General features: G+C 40.3%; 1 protein-coding gene across 3 annotated transcripts in view; it reads right to left on the bottom strand.

Moving 5' to 3' along the window:
• LCORL (ligand dependent nuclear receptor corepressor like) overlaps positions 1 to 8,958 on the bottom strand; it is an 81,696-nt gene extending 72,738 nt beyond the window's left edge. For all 3 annotated transcript variants that reach the window (XM_080343678.1, XM_080343677.1, XM_080343679.1), the window contains exon 1: positions 8,780 to 8,958. In XM_080343678.1, the coding sequence (XP_080199804.1) occupies positions 8,780 to 8,927 (148 nt within the window). In that variant the 5' untranslated portion in view covers positions 8,928 to 8,958. The remainder of the gene's footprint in view (positions 1 to 8,779) is intronic.
• Between the last annotated feature and the right edge of the window lie 13,631 nt (positions 8,959 to 22,589).

Raw genomic sequence — 22,589 nt, 5'->3', positions numbered from 1 at the left:
TCAATCCCCAGGTGCCACAAAAGTTAGGATGTCTCATAACTGGAAAGCAGGACCCTACCAAGTCATACAGAAACTGCAAGCTAAGGAATATAATTAAAGAGATCACCAATTCTGCAAGCTTTCATTTACCAACAGACTTAAAAAAAAAAAAAGAAAATTCACACCTAGTGACATTTACCCATTCTCACTCCTACAATACAACACATGTTGCTATGGAGATAGAAGCCTGAATGGATGTTGAGAACCAAACATGATTAAAAGCAGCAGCTGAGACTCCAGAAAAATTTTGCAAAGAATAAAACATTTATCTAAGAAGGGGTTAATACAACTTCTCAAGATACTACACAGGAACTTGGCCTGTGCCAGAAGTGGAAACAAAGACAACCTGACACACAGGTCTTTAATCTGCAGAGTCCATGTTGCTGACCACACCCCATAAGAAGGAATTCAACCTCTGCCTCTCAATGCATGTCTGCAAATTCAGAGTCCCCTACTCTGTAATATATCTTCTACCTCCGCAGAGGCTTCAATAGATGCGCCACTACCAACCATCTTCCCTTCCCTGCTCTCTCTTCCTCCTGCCTTTTCTATGCCTTTAGTGATGGAAGGATAAAGTGGCAGATTAGCAGTGGGGAAGAAAAAAAAATACTAAAAAATACTAAATCACATAACTTTACCTCCTCAAACAAGTTGGTTTTTTGTTTGGCCTTTTGTTTAGTTTTTCTTTTTTTAATGTATGGTAGTGAAATTTACAATGCCACCCTATTTTCCAGAAGTTTGATGCTAGACATGTGAATCACACAAATTTAGTTCCATTCCAACCTCTGTCAGTGTTCCAACCTATCTTATCAAAGTTCCCTCCAAGCATATGGAAGAGAGCAAGGTTCAAGAATAACATAAACTACAGTGGTCCTAACTGGGACAAAGAATTTTAAGTTAGTGAAGTCTATAAAGCTCCGGTTGACTTCTACACTTTACATAAACACACTGAACTCTAAAGGTTGGAACAACAACCTTGTTTGAAGCCCTGTTCCTTGAGCCATATTCAAGAATAAAGGATCCATTGTAACTGTCTATTCAAAACCCCCATATAATACAGCTGAAAAATCAAAAAGGCAAGGGCGGATAAGGAGAAGAGGTACTAATTTTTCCCATTTTAGCTGTAGGCAGTACAAGCCCTGGCTACATGCCAGTAGCTGGAATACAGATCCTCAACAGCATACACTGATCTGATAAGTCAATCAGCATGTCACATTCCCATTATTATTTCCCTTAGACAACTACCAGTACTTATTACCATAGCCAGACAGTTCAGGAGACTCATCTAATGGAAAACCAAACCAGTGCAACAACAGCAAAAAACATCACAGTAGGCCCTTCAGACTAACTTAAAAGAGAAGGCCAGTTCACTGTTACATCACACAAGTTCCACTACAAAGGGAGAACAAGTGGAAAGATATTATTGTTAGTGATGCTGTATTAGGGAGAACAAGTGGAAAGATATTATTGTTAGTGATGCTGTATTCTTGCTCTTGTCAACAGTCTTATTGATTAGGATGCTGTTCAGCCAACTTAGTTTCCGGCTTACCTTGAACTCCCTAAAAACTGTTGCTAAAATAGGCAATAACTAAAAATCAGAAGTCTTGTTCTCTCCAGTAAAGCTACTTAACATTTGACTCAGGAGAAGAAGCAGGTATGTAGTAAGCCTGATTAGGAAAGTGATCCAAGCTAAATTAGATCTGACCTTTTCTTTCCTATTCTTCCTCTTGGCACATTTCCTCTCTTGTTTTCTAGGTTAGTCTTACACTAGATTAGTTTTACAGTCTAGTTTGTTGAACTGTTTAATAAATGAATGCTCATACCAGTCCACAGAGAGTCCTGAAATAAAAACAACAAAACTGTGCGAAGCATCAACAAAAAAACCTGAAAGTTACCAACCTTAACCAGTAGTACACAGTTACTGAATGCCAATTCAAGGGAAGAAGAGAGACCAAGCGGCAGTAATAGTATCTGTGCTCCATGTTTCTGGTTTACACAAATTCCATCTTAAGAAACTCTTAGTGTCTACAACATAGAAAGACTACGAGTTTAAATTTTTATGTAACTGATAGTGAACTGAGAAAGTAAACTACCATGTAAGAACATACAATATGAAAGTTCAAGCTATGCCCCAAAACACTGACAAGGATTACAGCAGTTCCTGGAACACTTGGAAATTGAACAGCTTCCATACATCAGACATAAGGAGCACCAAAAACATAAATCACAGGTTTTATCAACACTGCCGAAGATATGTACATCTACTTGCATGCTCTGCAACACACTTCTGTTCTGAGTTCAAAGAACTCAAAGCATTGCTTGCATCCCACACACTCCATAGATTAGTCTGTGTAGCAGGCATAGTTCTGTCTTTCATAAAATTCTGCTCCGTACATGCTTACTATTGCAGGTTCACAAGAGATCAGTGAACTAGCACTGCATCTACTGCTAGATACACAGAACTTCCTCCCTCTGGCTGTTACACTAAGCCTCTGGGTGTCATTAGTCTAACTTCTCTTGTACTGTTTTCCCAAGCAAAGAGGTCTTTCAAGACCCAAACATAAGATATCCCTTCAAAAACACATCGTGACAGCAGCAGGCAATTACTTCTTTCTGAGAGAAAAGGTGATGAGTTGAAACGGATTGTGAGAGGACATGGAAAAGCAGCTACTTTAACACTACATATCTGAAACAAGTATAGGTCCAACATAAGCAAAACAAACCCCATGTGTTTTCTCTTATTTCAACCTAAAGACAGTTAATGCAATACATACACCACAGCAATTTCCAATGACATACATCACACATTGATAATTTTTTTCATCTTTTGTTAACCTGCTTAGCTCAGAGGAAATCAGGATGATACATGTAAGGCTGTGTTCTATTCCTGGCAGCTGATAGTGCCATAGGCAGCTAAACCAATCCAGTGGCTTATTTCTGCAATTACCCATCCTGCTTCTGTTGCACAGTCCCACCCCCGTCCTTGTGCTAGCAACAGCATCCATCAGATTTTTCTTTTCTCGCAAGCCCCTAACTCCTCTCAACAGAGAACTGACCAGTTACTGAGTTAAAGGACATCAGTCAGGGGTCTGATGAGTGCTGATGCAAGCACACAAGCAGCAGGAGCACACAGTCAGGATTGCAATTTCTCCATTCTCATAATAGTTCTGTTAGACTTGATGATGCAAGATGGCACTTCACTGTATACTTAGATTATGGTTTCATAATAAATGTTCAAAGCTAATGCTGACTGGAATATCTGCTTCTGTAATACTAATTTGAGCTATTCCCTTACATGATACCATCTCCCTTTATCACATCAAAAATTGCCTGTGAACCTGTGCTGTGATTCTAAACTAGATTTTGTTCCTGTTCTTCTTCCAACATTTGCAATAACACTAAGATTACTTCCCTGATCTGTTTTACACTGGAATCACACCAAGACTTTCACACCACAGCTCAAAGCATGACAGATCCACAGGAACACCTTATACCAGTATTACAGGCCATCATATTGGATGATCGCACCACATCAAGCTTGTTTTCTGTTTAAAGAAGTTGGAGTGCCAAGAAAGCAAAAGAATTCAAAGCAGGTATCACTTTGAAATCATTTTTGCATACAGTCTGTTAGTGGCTTGACAGGTTATAGAGCATCAAGCCATCAAAACAACCACTAGCAGATAGACTAGAACACGATCGATGCATAGGAAAATAACTAACTCTGAAACTACTACTATGGCAGCTACAGAAAGTCACCTACACTACAGCCTTACAAAAATGTGACATTAACCTGATGCAACATACTTGCAGCCACAGTGAGAAAGTGAGAATACTTCTGCGTATTATGGGAATAAAGACACCAAGTAGTTAATGCGGGAGTATTGCAAGTGTGGGGATAATACTGAACGCAGTAGCTACAAATCTTCTGTTTGTGAGGGGAATTCCCCTTCCTGGAAAGTGCACTTGAGAGACAGCTTGTTCAAAAATGGTAAGCTGGAACAGAAGTTCAAATATTTTAAAAAATTTTGAAAGTATATATATACCCATCAAAACAGAATTAGATGTGCCAGTGTATCCTAGTTTAGAGGGGAAAAAAAAAGTCTGAAAAAATATAACACCAGTAAAAGAGTATTTGTATGTTAGATTTCACAAGCATCCAAAAATGGATTTTTACTTTGATCAAATTTCAGTTTTCATAAGAAAGCAATATCAAGGCTATTTTCTGTCAAATGTGTGCCCTTGAGCTGCAGCAGAGAAACAGTCAAACTTTCACCCTTCTCCTACCCCCAAATAGCAATGTATTACTTTTTTTTTTTTTTTTTTTTAAGTAATTGAGATAGTATTTTACACTTTCATTTTCACAGTGAAAGACTATTCAGAGGCTTTTATATTTTCAAAATACAATGCAAAACCCTAGCAAGATGATTTCAACTTCCATGACTGGCGTTACCTGGCACTTTCCATTAAAAAGCTTCAAGTTACTGCTGCAGACTTCACTCATAGGATACAGTGACAACAGTAAAAAGCACCATCTTATGCTGAAGCTTCTTCTTGCATCCCAGTAATTGCTAGGTCTCTCCTCTGTGCCTGTTGATGAAAGTCATGGGGACTCGATGTACTTGCCAACAACTCTACCCATGAAGTTCAAATGAAACCAGTCAGGGGAATCAATGACTATTTCAAAAAACTGCATAAATCCTGTTTCTTAAGGCTGACCACAGTATGAAGCTAGACTTTTGTAGCTCCATACTACCAAATCCTCTCAATCCAATGGAATGCATTTAGCCGATTCACATTACAAAGTTTTAATTGAAAAACGCCAAAGAGCAATTTTTAATCGTTGCAATATTCACCTCTAGAAAATATCTTGCAATTTAAAACACCACAGAAGTCAGTTGCTGGCTAAATTAGGTACTTCAATTTTGAGCTTTCTGACACCTTTCCATAAACACAGAATTTAGAGTTAGGGTATTTTGTTTCTTAGTTATGTCACAAAGGTGCACCTAGGACAAACATACCAGTGAGTGCTGCTGTAAACAGTGCTTGCTAGGATCCTAGAATCATTTTGGTTGGAAGAGACCCTCAAGATCATCAAGTCTAACCATAACCTAACACTGCTACTAAACCATGTCCCTAAGAACCTTATCTACGAGTCTTTTGAACATCTCCAGGGACAGTGACTCAACCACTTCACCGGGCAGCAGGTATTAGCACATACTCTGCATGCTGTAAGAACAGTGACAGAATCAAGATCTCCAGGTGTCTTCTAAGAGCATGTAGTTTTGAACTACGATCAAATTATGCAAGAGTTCAGTACATCCAAAAGCACAAGGCTAGGCATCTTAGGAATGTCTGTGCTCAACATAAGGCACACAAAGATCACCATCTGAACAGCCATTTTGTACTGAACACCCATTTAGAATTTCTGTGAATATATTCCAGTCATTTATGGTGTGAAGTCTTTTGTACGTTCAAATATATCTAGATACCAAATAGGAGCATTCTCAGTATTGTCAATGAAGTTTTATCACTGTCTTTCTTCTCAAATTCTTTAAATGCTTGAACATTTTGACCTGGGACTTTAAATCATATTCCACCTAAGCTTTTAATTCTAAAGCCCATGCAAATATTCAAGTTTGCAACCAGGTTTTGACAGACAAACAACTGGACAATAAAGCCCTTTGAGCAGAGGTCCCCAGACATCACAGACCCTCAAACAAACAGTACACAGCCCTGAGTATTATTTCTGTCTCACTGTTGCAGATGCGAACAATCTGCTATGAGCCTCAAGCTGGGCTGTCGCTGTCTTGGAGGTATTATCTCTGGCTGAGTTTACCATTCCCGTAATTTGAGTAGATGAGGAATTCTTTACAGATAAAGAATTTAAAAGTGCTCAAGTGATGATACTACAGAAATACAAATACCAAATCTCATATCAATATTGTAAGTGATAGAATACATCAAAATAAAGTTGTTCATCCAAAGGGTTTAGCAGAAACAATATGACATCTTCAAGGAGCCTGTATTTTCTTGCTTCACTCTCTGAACATAATGTTTGACAAATGATAGTCCACAGAACCATATCACTGTTCAACATTTTTTTCTTAATTAAAAAAAATGCTGAGAGTAAAATTATTTTATTTTTCTATTGGTGGCAGGTTTTTGTTTGTTTTGGATTGGTAGTAGGCTAGTTTGAGATTTGGGAGCTACTACTTTACCACATCACTTTCCTGACTTTGCCACAAATGCATGATTCTTGAGACAGGTGGAGAACGAAAGAGTAAGTTATGCCAAATCCATCATATTTACCACTCATTCCTCCACCATGTTGCTGTTTCAGCCATCAACTGGACAATTTTTCTGACCTTCCAGTTAATATTAGTTCTATCAGACTCTTCAAATCCTCAGTAATACTTAGCTGAGTGAGAACAAGTAACTGTTTTTTAAGTTAATTTGAGTTAATATAAAAGGTTATTTTACAGAAGTTAATGTTACAGAATTTCAAAGGAGTAAAGAAAAAAAAAAACACAACCCAAACCTGTTAAGTGTACTCTACGTCCATAGTCCTGACTACTCACTTTCTTGCCACTTTGTTTACACTTTCTCTCAGATAAGGGTTCTCAACAGGCATGCCAAGTAACAGTTCTTAACAGAGATAGCTCTTGACTAACTATTAAACCATAACCAATGTCCCCCTTCCTTAGTAGTTGTTTTCAGAGCTCCTTAATTCCAGAGCTCCTTTCTATTAACCGAATATTGCATCATGAACATACAAAGAAATCATATCCTAATAAACTTTTATTCCAAGGAAAAGAAAACTGAGCATGAAGCAAAAACACAGTGCTATCAGTGTAAAATTAAGTAGTTATGTTATGGTTTCACACTGCAGTTCTCAGTGACAGAGCAACCTAAAAACTACTTTGAAGAAGTTCCCTAAGCACAACAGATCCATCCAGCAGTGGACCCAACATATAGTGAAATTCTGTCTTGCAGAGCATTCATTATATTTTTTTGCAGACCTTGTCAGTGTTGGTCATGCTGTGCAACTGTGTTCCAGGAATATGTCTGACAGCATACTATTACAGCCTGTAAGTCCCTTCAGTCATTAATTGCCAAAGAGATTTTCAAAAGTTTAGCTTATATTTAAAATGGAAATGCCATTAAATAACAGGAGTGGCCACTTACATATGGAAAGAGGTATCAGTCCATCAGATTTAACAGTTTATTACAGCACCTATGCCAGTGAACAAGCTCTCCCTATATATTCTAGTTAAACTGCATTCCTTCCACAAGAAGCATTATATAGAAGTATTGGTGCATGGAAATACATGAACATTCTTTTCCTAAACAATATCAGAACTTGAAGGATTAAAAAGACAATGCAAGCACAAACAGGAATCATCATATATACACAGGTGTCAGAAGAAGTGTTAAAAAGTCTTACTGGGGCAACATAGCAAGAACGAGATAAAAGTGTACACGGAGAAGCTATGAGGCTACTGCAAATATGTAAATACCCTGCAAATCCAGACAAAGCTAATCGCCTGTAATCATAGGTGTACCCACATGTTAGATATTTACTTCTTACTTCGATCTCACCTCACGCACACGCAGAAACACTGAATGAATTGCTTCTTACCCTCCCAGTTACACCTAGATACGCTTTCAGCGATCAGGGAGAATCAGTACTGACACTAGCATGCTACTTGAAGATCAAGGATATTATCTATTTCCTCAAGAAGGGAAATGAAACGACACGAATAAGCAGTTCCTGGCATCGAAGCGTTTACCATCCCAAACAAACAAACAAAAAACCCCAACAACAACAAAAAAAATCACAAAACAAACAACCACACAACACAACCAAAGCCCCCATACCGAAGCGCTCCCCGCTTTGAGCCCGCGGCGCGGCGGCGGCACACGTAACCCGTGCCAGCAGCGGAGCAGGCAGCCCGCCCGCAGGACGGGCCGTTACCCGGCGCAACTACCGCCCGGGAGGAGCGCCCCCCCGGGCCCGGGCCCGCTCTCCCCGCGCGGGAACGCCGGCGGGGCCCGCGCTCCCCCGCCCCGGCACGCAGGGAAGTCACGTGAGCCGAGGGGGAACCTCACGGCACGCGAGCCACCGGGGCAGCCCCGGGAGGGGAGCGGGGGGGGGGGGAGCGCGAGGGGAGAACCGCCGTCGCCATGACAACTTCCAGGGGGGAGGGAAAACTTCAAATCCCAACCGTCAGTGCAGAAGCGGCTCCCTCTTAAAGGCGCACGCACACACACACACACAGGCGGGCTCTCTCCCCTCCTCCGCCCCCCAGGCACTGGCGATGGAGGAGAGGAGGGGGGCAGCCACCGGCACTCACCGCGCGAACGGCGAGAAGCGGAGACAAAAGGACCCGAGCCGAGGAAGGGTTTCGGTCAGCGGCGAAGACAGGGACCGAGTGGCCCCAACCGAAGCCGTAACACCCACCCTGCGCTGCCCGAGGGCGGCTTAGGACCTTCGTTCTCCCCCACAGACCCCGTCTCCGCTTCCGCCCTCCAAGAAAGCCGCTGGAGCTGCTCCTCCATCCCCGCTCCCCCACTCCGCCCACCTCAGAGACCCGAACGCTGGGCGCCTCGCCCGCTCCCCGCACGGAGACCCCGCTCCCCGACTCGCCACTACGCTCTCCTCAAGGACCCCGCTGCCCCCTCCCCCGCCCTTCGGTTCCCCCGCCACGGCCGGACACCCCGTCGTTCCCCCCTCTCTTACCCACACAGTGCATGAGCCGGTGCCGCCAGGAGTCGAGTTCTCGGCGGACTCCCCTGCGCTCCGCCGTGCAGCGGGGGCTCCGGCACTGAGAGGCGGCGGCAGGAGGAGCGGGAGCCGCGGCGGCCATTCTGTCTGTTCCCTTTTCCATCTGCCTCTGACCTCACGCCCGCTCATTTACATACGAGCGCGCGCTCCCCCGGCTCCTCTCCCTCCCCTCATAGCCCCCCCGCCCCCCGAGCGCGTGCCCGCGCCTCCCCCCCTCCCCGCTCAGCATCCGGGGCGGGGAGCGCGCGCCGCCTGGCGGGGTGATTGACACGTGTCCCAGCTCCCCGGCCCGCGCTGGCCCCGCCGGGCTCCGGCCTCTCCCCGCAGGCAGCGGGCGGGTCGGGGACCGGCCCGAAAAGGGACACCCTCCTCCCCCGCACCACCGCCCTGTTTCCCATCGCTGTCCCCTCGGCCTACAAATCCCGCAGGGCAGCGCGCCACCTGCTCCAGCCCTGCCGGGCAGGCGGTGGCAATGCGCGCCGGGAGTTGTAGTTCGTCGAGGGACAGGAATAGGACCCAGCCCCGACGCTTTCCCCGCCGGCAAGACACCCCGGACGGTCCTTCCAGCGGCTCCACGCTGCCCGAGCGCCAGCCCCGCAGAGCCACCGCAGCCCCACACCTCCCAGCACCGCAGCTCGGTGCAGGGCAGCTCCGAGTTAAGAGGATTTCACACCGGCACAGGTCTCACCTTCATCCCAAGGTCTGCCCGGGGTGCTGCTTGGAGCAGGGCTCGCTCATGGCCCAGTTCCCCCGCAGCCTCTTCCACCTCCTCGCCCACACCTCACCCCCGGGGCTCCTGGAAGCCCGTGCCTCCGTCCATCCCTCGTTCTGACACCGGCACAGAGATGACTGTCACACGAGGGAAGGCACAATGCTATGCCTAATTAGCTTGTCAAATTAACCCCACAGGGAAACTTTCAAAGTTCTCTACGTTACTGCTCAGTTCACCGAACTGTTTTCAATGGCTGTGCCTTCATTCTGCTCTTTCTAAGGGTCTTGATCAGGTAGAGTGGGACAGGGAGGAGAGCTGGGCACCAGTGGCACACAAAACATAGCATTATCTTCTCCCTCCCCCCCCCGCTTTGGAAAAGCCTAGCATGGAAACTAGAAGCAAAGCCAGTTTAGTTCAGTATCCACGAGCATGCCTGAGAAAGCTCACTATCAACCTACAAATGCCCTCAGAACTAGAGGCAGATTAAAATAACTGCAAAAAAGTTAACACACAAATGTCAGATTGAATTACTTCACGGAAAGTGTTGTCAAGCACTGTAACAGGCTGCCCAGAGAAGTGGTGGAGTCACTATCCCTGGGGGTGTTTCAAAGACATATAGATGAGGTTCTTAGGGACATGGTTTAGTGGCAGCATTAGGTTAATGGTTGGACTCAATGATCTTGAGGGTCTCTTCCAACCAAAATGACTCTATGATTGCTTAGAGCATTTAATGACCGCTTGGAGAGTCGGTTTTGCTGCTCTGCACACAGTCACCCTCATGCTGTACCTCCAGACTCCAGCAGCAGACATACATCCTTTAGTACCAGTCTTACATGACAATTGCTACCTGTGTCCTGCAAAAGAACAATTAGCAGTTTTTAATTTTCCAGAAAGAAAAACAAGATCTCTCTGTTTTCTCAGATGCTGGTGGCATCTTTGAGTGTCTCCTCCTCCCCCACGCTCCCTTTTTCAGAACAGTCTTTGTATGCAGCATTCCTTCAGCAGTAAATGACATTTTCTGTGCCTATTTGCAGGTTGTGATAGAAAGCAGGATTTAATAAGGCTATAGAAAAGATAGCCTTCCTTCTCCCCTCCCTTACCCATAAGGGTTGAAGGAACAATGCTGAAAAGAGTCATGTCTTCCCTATCCGTACACAATTTTTTGCTTGTGGTAGAGAGTAAGCAGTTAACAACAGCGATACTGCAAAGCTGCAGAGGGGCTTCAGCTTTGAACAAAGAATGAGAAGTGGTTCCCCACTCATTCAGGCCTCTACATAACTGTGTAGGCAGTCAGTGCAACCAGGACCAGGGATATTTGGGAATGGAGCCCTTATCTTTTGCTGGAGTGTTTCAGGAGAATGGCAAAACTGGAAGTGCAGGCAAAAAGGCAGCCTATTGCTTCCTCCAGCTCTTTATCATGGCAGGCAGCAAAAAAATAGCTGCTTACCAGTCTCCTGGCTTCCTCCTATACCTCAAATCTGTTACAAGTACCTTGGCTATCTTATTCATACTGGACTTCCAAACAGCAACAAAAATCAGCTTTACCTCAGAGAAATGGCAGAAAAGAAGGCAGCTGTGGGAAGGCATTGTCAAAACCCACATAAACTAAAATGTAACCTTAACATCAGTTTCAAACTAATAATATTCTCCAGTAATATTTTTTCCCCTAAAATGGGCTTAAAAAAAAAAAAAATCTGTTGTGCATTTGCTTCTCCTGTAATCCTTCCATGGTGGATATTTCCTTCTCTGCTTCTTAAAGATGTTCTTTTTTTTTGCGGGTGAAGGACATATTCAGGAATGGCTGATAGACCACAGCCCTGAAGATCAGTTCTGTTTTCAATGGAACGAAGAAAAATTTGGTAACAGATGGCAGGTCATGTCTTGTTTTATAAAGAAATTTCATTAAAGTAAATTTTGTCACTTCTGTAAAACCATTAATTGAGCTTAACGAATTCAACACACAGGAATTTTAAATACTATTCATTTAACTGAATCCATGAGGTTATCTGACATGAGAAAAAACTACACCAGTCCCCAATTTTGTTCATTTAGCACACTTCTTGTCATTTTAAGGTTCCTTCTGTTTGAAAGACTTTTCTATGTATGAAAAAAAAAGAAATAACCCTGGCTAACAAAGCTGGTGGGCAGATTTCAGGGAACAGGAGGAGGAAAGGGTAAAGAAAGAATTTCAAACTGAATTTTTATAGTTGCCTAGATTTTGAACTCCTACACCTTCTGAAAATACTGCCTAGACAACAGATATGCTATAGGGACCGGGTTTTGAACCACTCCCTCCTTCTGAGATTTTTTTTATTCTTCCAAATGTAAAACTGAACCTGGTAACCTGAGGATCCTACTTCATCAAACTACCAGTGGTGTTATTTTTACATTAGCTGTACTGTTTTTTTTCTCTATGAAAATTACTTTCCAGCCATGGGGTCACTTACATGGATTTTAACTCAATTTTATAGAAGCAATTCCACTTCCATGAATAAGGGTTGGATCAAAACTCTGAGGATGATGGAGGGCAGGAGCTGGAACAGTGAGGGATAATTTTGATTTAGTTAATTTTAGCTGCCTATTCTAGCTAATTTTTATGGGATCAGAGAGTCAGTTACTTAGAAATGGCTTTGAAGCCAAAGTCCAGTACAAGTTTGTTTGAAGCTACAGGAATTATTACTGCTGTTCTTTCTGTATATTTCATGTCATATTAATTTGGGGGGTAAAGAGAAATTAAAAGTCACAGATGCTTATGATTTGATACCACAACCCCATCAAAATCTGATGTTTTGAATTAATTTAACACACATTGGGGAGATTTAACTACCTTATTGAAACATTGCAAAATTGTTCATCACCAAAAACTCTTTATAATTAATCCCCAAAGGTGAAATTCACTCCTGTACAGACAGCTTTGCATGACTCTTTGTCACATAAGCATTGCTTTGTAGAAACTGGGGGGAAGGATGAAGTGGAATTAAAACAGCCTAACTCAAACAGTCGAAACCCTATAGAAAACCTTTTGCATGTGCTATCTTGAAGTGAATACAAACTGATGTGGTGAGCTCCCCTTCTCACATGAATACTATTCATAAACCTGGAAACTGTCGGTGGTCTTGGTAAAACAGAAAGAGTTAAATGATGAATTGTGTGGTAGCTTTATGAACAAGTATTGCAGAGACTCATTCATACTTGAAAGACACACCACAGCAGAAAACAGAAAGGTAAAAAAAATAACACCAGAGGAGATGTCACCATAAACACTAACATGATCATTTAGAGGGAGGATCAAGTGAAACTGAATAAGGGTTATCTGGTAATCAGTGTGAATATTAGATTAGCAATACATGACTACTTAAACATATTTGCAAAATCAATTTTTTAGCAATTTAGAATATTATAAAGAATTCAGAGATGCTCATGAGATATACCATTTTCTTTTGCAGTGTCAGATGTAAGAAAAGTACCATTTTTAAGCAAAAAATTTACACAAGCATTAAAAAAAATAAATGTATTTCTCTTACTGATCACTGAGGACTTAATCTTAAAAAATGCTAAGGGACTTAGCACATAGCTTCCGTAGAAGAAGCTTTGAGAAGCAAACCCTCCAGTTCTGTTCAGCAATCTGCCTATGCTTTTATTCATGCTTTGAAGGCAGAATCCCTGTGGTCACTCCTAAAGGCACATTCATACAAAGTATTTAAGTTGCTCTAGAGCTGCCTGCATAAAACAAAGTTAGAATTCAGGAGCTGGAATAGTACACCTCTTCAAAAGCAACAGGATTTTTCAGGCCCAGTCTCTTCCTTAGCTTCAGGCCGTGATGAGTGGACAGCCAGCACAGATAGCGGTTTTGTGAGACTCTGGCAAGATGCAAAAGAGCAATGTCATCAGCTAGAATACCATACATTTCAGAGCTTTAAACTTACACACGTTGTGGCTGAATAAATTGGCAACCTCCAAAAGAGAGGTAAGTACAGACAGCTAGGGTTGGGTAATTATTTTGCCACTGAAGCTGGATTTGTATGGTTTGAGGCATTACTGCTCCACCTCCTGTTTCACCTTCTGCCAGCAGATACTTCCACTGTTCCAAGTTTTCTATACAGCCTACACTTTTTCCTCCAGTGGCATAGCAAGGTAAGCTCCAGCAGAGAATCTGGGCCAGCAGCTGTAATGCAGTATGGCAAGAACACAGTGAGAGAGGGGCCATCCCATTATCTACCACTTCCTTGCCTGTGGTGGCAAACAGCCCAGCCCAGGTGAAAAGATTATGCCTAATCTAATAGTTTAGACTTCAAATTTTCCTAATAACCTCAATCAGTGTGAAGCTACATGAAAATATCTTTAAAAAACAGAATTGTTTTTTAAACGGCTAAAATTGTTCACAGTCAGTTTGGAGACTTATGGGTTATGGGTGCTGTGAGCCTTGAAACTTAGATCTAAAATATTTTGTTGCATTGTTGTCAGTTCTAGTATGGAAAATGAAAGCTCAAACTCAAATAAGAACAATTAGAGAAGCTTCCATTTCACACACAGGTGAAAAAATGATCTTTTTAACAGGACAGAAAAGTCAGGGTTTTGGATCACCAGGAAGAAGTAAGATCTGCAAGCATTCCAGGCTCCTGAGTTTTAGACCTTTTATCTTTCTGTGCTCCTATCAAATTCAAACTAGTTTACAAATGGTGATGTGTGCAGAGGCTACAATTCAATACTAAATATCTTACAGAGGAAGAAAGAAATGGCACTTTTTTACATCTGAAATCTTGAGGTATAATGTTTGGTGTGTATTTTACCAACATATACAAGGAAAAGTACTGCTGTGTCGTAATTATAGGGTTTGCTTTTGTGGTTCTCATCAGTATTAGCTGATAGTACTATCTTTCAACATACGTGCACAACTGCACCTATACACAGATTAACAGAAAGATAGCCAACGTGAATTTCTAGGTCCACAATAACATTTTTTAGCCCAAACCTGCTCCTTGAATCTCCACCTAGAGGAAAAGTACCAGGAGATTCATGAAGTGAAAAAGCTTTCCACCCTCTAGTAGAAAGGCAACACTAAGCCAGTCAAGTCAGTGCTATATTTGTGCCCCTGTTATTGACCTAATTCTAAGTACACAAAACATGATTATTGCAAGCAGATGACCATTTTCCAGAAATATCTTTATCCCTTGTATAGGAAGGCAAAAAGTGGGAAAATGCTTCTTATATGTTCTAGCAGTAGTGCTCTTAAAGCTGTGAGTATCCAAATAGGTAAAACAAAGTTTGTGTCTGAGCGGATGTTTTCTTATCAGACCATCTAATTAACTTAGTGAAAAGCAGCCAGGCTTTCAAGAACACAGATATTCTTCATGTCCTGTCTACTGTAACTATACCAGCTGATTTCATAGAGATGTCACTTCCATGTATCAAACTAGCATTGTTTGCAGCAAGCAGGCATTATGATCAAACTCTACAGTAAATGTTTATAAAACAGATGCACTTGGTTTTACATGAATAACTAAAACATGAATAGAGCTTTCAATTTATACCATTTTAGAACACACAGTGAAATTTTAATTGGTTATTTTCCATTCTGTGTTAACCATTACTCTTTAGAGGCTGTCTGATGATACTGCGACCGAAGGGCCATAGTCTCATCACACACATGTTCTTCTACATAGGAGCACACATGTATAAAGGCTGCATGACATTTAGACAAACCCCTAGAGCTACAAAAACCCACAACTTTTATGGTGAGCTAAGTACATTTGGAATTCAAAATGTTACTCTACAGAATCACTCCTCAAAGAAGAGCTATACTTCAGTGTGCAGGAAGATAGGAAAAATAGGGCTTTAAACAAAACAGGCTTGTAAGGTGAAATCAAATGCTAATATACAAACTAATGAAAGATTCTAGGGTTTTAGCTTATAGAAAATGGATTAGAATACTTTTCAACTGGAAATATAGCAACTTTATTCAATACTAGTTTAAAGCATTTATTATGAAGTTGATATATCCTATGTTTCAACACCAGCCTAGCAGAAAAAGGTGTGTAAGTGAATGGAGTCAGCATGAAATGCCAAAAAATAACAAATTAGTCTTCTATAGATTAGACTGTCATTTTAACATGTCATTATTTGACTATTAAAATTAAATTTAGAGGGAAGGTAAAATCCAATATATACTAGTAAGTGATGTCTCCACAGCACTATCTATCAAATACGGCTGTTTTTTCCTTCCATTTAAACTGTTATCCTATGTTCCACATAGCTGAGTAATGTCATTCACTCTCTCTAAAGTTTCCCAAGTGGCCAAGTAATTTAAGTATGCCATCACCAGAGCAACTCTGCAGCTGAAAATATACTGCTATTAAACCCAGAGAGAATAATAGATCACTAATTGCAGCTTAATATTAGAGATAGACGTGAAATACTGAGCCAGCCGTCAGAGCATGTGCTGGTAATCCAAACTTATGCTATTATTGAAAAGACAAAGAACTGTTTACTGTCTTCATGAATGACTTTTTACAATTACGCTAGCTAAGTACTCACTGAATACAAGGGCTGCTAGTTTTGCTGCAGAACACCAATTAATTATCATTTAAGCGAAGGAAGAAGTTTTTCCCCCCAGTACTACTACTCCTTGCACGAAATGTCACACCAGGGGGGTTTCTCTGTATGACAGTAGCACCAACAGATCACGCAACAAGATACAGCACATGTGAAGCATCAAACAGAGGATGTGGTTCCTTCTCCCAGAGGAATTGTTATCTAGAGGTAGAGTATTTCATAAGCAACACCCAGCTCACAAACTGTCTGCTTCAACAGCTTCATTGCCCTGGAAGGAGAATGTAGGGTGCCACCTCCTAGATCTTTCCAGAAAGTGGATATCTGTGTTGTTCTGCGAGAAGGAATGCATATGTCTGTAACAGGTATGTTTTTACTGCAGAAGTTCATGTTTTGGAGTCCTTTGCAACTGTTTCCAGCTGTGGTTTCCAGCATAGGCTGGAATTTTATAGCCAACCTAACCAGAATGCACCATGGGAGGTGGTAGAAAATGAGACTGAATGGCTCATTGGTCACTTGAGTAAGGCAGTTTATTTCCTGTAATATCACTCACAGAGTTATTGCCTTGTGAAGGAGAGCTCTTCATTGTTTGATTTAGAACAACTATTTTTATTACATCTATAAGCTTCATCTTATCAATTTTATGTATAACCTTTCTTTTAGCTGAATTGCCTGTGGTTTAAGTTATCTTCTGAATTCCCCACTCAACTCCCTTCTCCCTCCTTTCCCACCAATTCCATCTCTTCAATTTTCAATCTTTTAGCAAAATAAATGGAGAAACACATGCTTTCTCGGAGACAAAATAATTTGAAAATAAGGACCTGGTTATTCTTGAAATTGAACTATTTTACTGGCTATATCAGTGCTGTGTGTTTTAGTTTGCTGTAGCCTTATATTGCTTTACATAACTGCATTCTTAAAATGTTTTTTGTTGGTTCTCAATAGGTATATTTTAATGTGGTTTTAATCAATCTCAAAAGTGCTGCAAAAGGACTGAAAAGAAAATTTCTATTTTGCAAAGGCACTTAATTCAACATAACCAAGATAATTTCTTATTGTACCTTTTTCATACTTTTAAAACCTAACACATGGAATGAGTTTTTTTTGTTCATGTTATTTCTCAAGTAGCTTTTTTTCAAACTTGATTTTCTTACATTGTCTGATCATTTTCACATTAATCTTTACAGATTATTTTTGTCTTAGGTTAATTCAAACAAATTAACAGAACAATTATAGATTCACATTAAGTATTCCTTTTTGGGACTACATGAAGTAATCCCCTCAGCTAATAAAAAAATGAAGTCACAGTAGGCTGAATATGACAGACTGAACAATTCCTCATGTGATTCCTGCTGAGAAAAGCAGACAGCAGAGTAGATCTACCACAGACCATCATAACAAAAAGTGTAACATTGCTGTTGTCCTTTCCCATAATTTGATCATCCCTGGAAAAGCCTTTTTCATTCCAAGTATTCATGGCTTCAGATGCAAACAGAATTAAGCTTTTTCTTCACTGTCTTGAGCAAGTCCACTTCCTCTAAAAACCCAAACATTTCTTTTTCCCCTTTCCTCCTCTTGTTTAAAATATAAGTGTTTAAGTTCCTACCGTTTGCCTTGAAGGATGTTTTCACAGCTAGATATCTACATTCTCTGGCAATGCTCCCCTGCAGAGCAAGATGGCCAAGAAGCAGGTGTGGATCTAAAAGTGCTTTAACCCCTTCAGACCAATGCTGGGATCCTGCTCCTTCAAGTTTGGGCACAGTGCCACAGTGATTCAGATATGTTCCTTCTCCAGCCAGTCTCTCTATTGTATTACTTTCCATTGTGCAATTTTTCTTACCTTTGTGCTTAGTTTTGAATTCAGGTATGTTTTCAGCCTTCTCTTTCAACAGGAAACCAAGAGGCTTCTGTCTTCACTGATTCTTACAGTTTTGGGCTTAAAGAAATAACAGAATTTGTAATGCAATCTTGATTTTGGTATTTTAAAAAAAATTGTATTTATTTTGAAATAAGAAAATCTCTAGGCATGCGATCTCCAGTCCTCAGATTCAAAAAAAGCTGCAAGAGGTCATACACTTCCACTAATAGTTCAGCTGTTTCAATCTGGAATTCTTTCAGAATTCATTTGAATATTGAAATATTGGAGATTTTTTTTTTTAGTGTTTATTTTAGGAACTTGTTCCATAGCTCTTGCATGGCCATTTCGACTTCAGACAACTCCTCTGCCAAATTCCTTCCTCCCAGAAATAAAGGGTTCAGCATCAGGATTTCGCTAGCTGCTCCCACCTCCAACACTGATGCAAATAACTCATTAAACTCCTTACCTGTGGCCTTGTCCCTGCAAGTTCTTTTATACATGGAGTGCTACGTCTAAAATAAATCTCAGCTCCATTTCCACATTGATCTTGTACAACTGTTTCATATGATTATTGGCAACAGATTATTAGAAATAGCATCTTTTCACTGCTAGGATCAATATTTCTTAGCAGTGAAAATATTATAATTTAAAACATCTTGAATTTCCTTTGTAGGAAAGGATAGGAAGAGCGTACCAGTGGGAATATAGAGCCTAAGTGATGAAATTTTCACTGTGCTTTCAGGGATATTACAACTTTTAGTGGAGATGTTTTGCTGTTTGGTGCGGCCTTACCAGGTGTGGCCTGCAAGACAGGAGCCTGGTCTGCTGCTGAGGAATTGAGTGTAGCCGTGCACAGGTCAGTGCGTTGCTAGACACGAGCTTATGCAAATGTGAAAGATGATCTCCTCAAAACTACCTGTGAGCTAAGACAGAACTTGGCCTGGCAGGTAAAAACCAGTCAAGGTCAGCAAAACTCGCTAAGATGCACAAGTAACAACTTCACATGTAGGATGTTGTGTGAGTGTACAAATTCACCAGCACAGAATCCCCACTCCCTGGTGTTCTAGTGTTTAACAGGCTTCTCTTACCACAACAAACACATTTTCACCCTGGTTATCACCATCCTCCTTACAAAGGGTCCTTGGCTACATGTGTCAGAGTTTCAACAAGGCTTGTACACTACAGCACTGGAAACGTTGTGCAAGTAGTAACTAAAACTCCTCTCCCGTTATTTTCATTTGCAGGAAATCTGTTGGTTAAGTGTAGGAGAAACTGATAAAATGTTATGTCCCAAACATTTAAGCTAATGCTGTGCCCAGTGAGGAGATAACAGTAAAAAGTTTCCTACCTCTGTGCAATTACAAGACATTTCTCAAATTTAATCAAACACGCCAATTATGATCTTGCTGTTTCTTGTTTCTACAGAGCTAAATGCAATCACAGCATTCTGTGTGGTGGTGGTTTTTGTTTGTTTTGTTTTTTTCCCCATGATGCACACTCTCCTGTTATTCTCAGCTGCTTAAAGCATTTGGTTAAAACAGACATACTTTCTCTTGTCAAAGATACCTAAGAGCACTGTGCTTAATGTTTAAACAGCTCCATGTGCATCCAATTATGAAAGCAATTAATTTAGTCAAAGACTAGATTAACTGCCATCTGTGGCCTGATTGTTTGTTAAATTTGAGTACTTCTGATCACAATTGGCATAAACAAATCTTATACAGCATGTGACCCAGTGACAAATCAATGCTGCTCAAGGCCATCTTGATAAGAAGAGAGTTCAACACTAAGTGTTAAAGATTATTATACCACTTCTATCACTGATTTGTACAACCTATATTATTTGAGATGCATTTCATTTGCATTTCACTTCAAGGGAAACCTTGAAGTTTGCCAATAAAATAATGCTGCTGTTAGTGATGTAATAGATGATACAAGAACCATGTCTAGGATCAGATGATAAACATGTACACAGTAGAGGACAAAAAGCCAAGGGGAAGGTATGAAACAAAACCAAGCCAGAGAAACAAATTGAGCAGAAGCTTGAACTAAGATCAGCCCTCATGGCAGGACCCTGCGTGGATGCACAGCTAGTCATGAAATAGGCAATGCGAATATTTAGCTAAACATTTTCACTGGGGTCCACATCAGCCTTGTGGTTGCCTTCAAAGGGTTGAACATAGTTTTAGGACTGTTTAAGTGTAGGAGTATGAGTTTGACACCCCTATTCTGGAGCTTTAGTGCTGGGATTTTGGTGTGGTGGTTTTGGTGTGTTTGTTTGGGTTTTTGTTTGTTTTTTAAAATCTTTCTGGCCCATTTTCTAAATTCTCATTGCACTTAAAAAGGAATAGTAAGTACAGCCAGCAGAATTTTTTAAAATCTCAAAAGTGAGATACTGTAAGTAAAATTTCTTCAGTTAAAGGACACTTATTACTTCCCTGCTAGAATATAACTATCTGAATCACATTAACCTGTTCAGAGGACCTCATTGGGTCTGTGATTTTGTCCTTGTATTTTTTGACCATTGCTGCCTGGAATATAGTTCTCCATTTTGTAGGAAATTCCTGTGTTTCTTTTTCCCATTAAATGTTTTGTCTTCCACTTGGCTATACGGACAGTCAAATTTTATTTAATAAGCTGGGTGCAATGCAATAAGCTGATTCTCACCAAATGAAACAATTTTTGCATCAGATGCAAGCTTTCATCTTCAAAATTTTCTGTTTACTTTCAAATCATTAAAGAAAACTTCAAAATAGCAATCCATTTTTTAAAGTACCAAATACTACTGGAGCTTTCTGCCAACCTTTACTGAGGCCTGCTAAACAAAATTGTTTAGTAAGGCTTCCCTATCAACCACTGCATTTTCCTCAGAAGTTTGATTTTGAAATGAGGATTAAAAATATTGTGTTACGTTTCTAATAAAACAATACCACTCAAGACAAAGTGAAATACAAAAGTATAGAATGTCGTAATTTATAAACTGTACCCTCATTATTTCAACAGTCAATAATTTTATACATGGTTTAATGTAGAGAGAATGGTAGTTAAATAAAGATTAAATAATTCCCAAAATGTAAAAAACAAGTCAAAAATGATATAGTGTAAACCACACGAAGTTTCACTCAACATTTAAAGTCTGGGTTTCTGGACTTCATAACACTGTGAGGTAAATAAGTTCAACATCTGTTAAGACCTTCACTTCTAAAGGTACGTAAAATTTCTTCTCCCATTGTTTCATCTATTGCTTGTCAAAAACTTTTAATATACTCAAGATGCTTAAAGAATCACATCGAATTTGATTTTGTTTTTCTCTTGTACACTTCACAGTGACCCTTCATACGGTGTTTGATGCAACTGTTCAGCCAACATGGGAATTTGCTATAACACCTACAGCTACAATTTACTCTTGGAAGCACAGCTGTTCTTCCACTAGAAGCAGAAAAGATGAGGTAGTAGGTCTATCTAAAGATATAAGCCGAAGTGATGGTGGTGATTCTAGACATAGGAAAATGCTCACCCTTTTGTTAATCTGGAAAAGATATTTCTTCTTAGTTACAAAGGTATTCAGTCAAGCAATAACATGCCTTGGAGCAGGGAAATGCATTTAAAACAAGTCTTCTGGAGCCAATATGCTTCCTTTAAAATGCCAGTTTGTAACATTAAAAACAAACAAACCAACCAGCCATACAGAATCCAGATGACCGGCAATGATTTTTCTCTCTCAGAAAGAAAGCCATATACATATATATATATACACACACACACACAAACTAGTAGCAATCTCTGATGATGTGAGCAAAGACCAGTATGAAAATGGAAGTAAAAATAAATGAACATTGAAACATATAATTAAATATTTTTTTGCTCCTTCATATGGCTTTTTATAAATGCAACAGAATTAGAGAGACAGGTGAGTATGGTCTTATCAATTCAGGAAAAGTACATGAAGAAAGAGTCACTATGACAAGTTTTTTTCTCCTGTATATTTAGAACAAATTTTCCTTCTTTGTCTGGGTGGCAGGCAAGCGTAGCTAAATGAAAACATCGTAAAGAAATTCGCTTGGTACAAGCTACACAAACCTCCAACATACATAAGCTTCTACAAGATTCATTTAGTGAGCTTTTGATATATTTTTTGATATAACTTGCTTGAGAAATGATGACTTAGAAATCACCTTTCCTCAAAATCTTAAGTGATCTGGTAGTTATCTTGCTTCTCCCCATGAGGAGGAGTAAGGATCCTGGAGTTTGTGGAAAGGTTTCTTAAGGATCTACTGACTCATCTCTAACATAAACAATATTCCTATCTCCAGCCCATACTGTGGGCTTCATAGGCAGCATCAGCAAATTCTAAAAAAAAACCCAAATCAGAACAAAAAACCCAAATAGAATAAAAAAAACTTCAGTTTGCCATCTTCGAAAGAATCAGAGCAAAGGAAAACATACTCAAATACTCACCTAGTATAAGCATTGAATAATGTGAAACAGAGGCTAATCACTCTCCAAATCAGCATCTGTTTTTTCCTTCTAAAAGAGGTGCATTTCAGATTAGAAAAAAGGACACAAAGGTTATTTTCATCAAACCAAATCAACCAAACTTAGAGTTATAACCAGTTCTATTTTTATAGTCAATTGAACTGTTTTGT

Source organism: Nesoenas mayeri, assembly GCF_963082525.1.
Source record: "Nesoenas mayeri genome assembly, chromosome: 4".
Taxonomy (NCBI): Eukaryota; Metazoa; Chordata; class Aves; order Columbiformes; family Columbidae; genus Nesoenas; species Nesoenas mayeri.
This window is presented reverse-complemented; position numbering and strand designations above follow the sequence as displayed.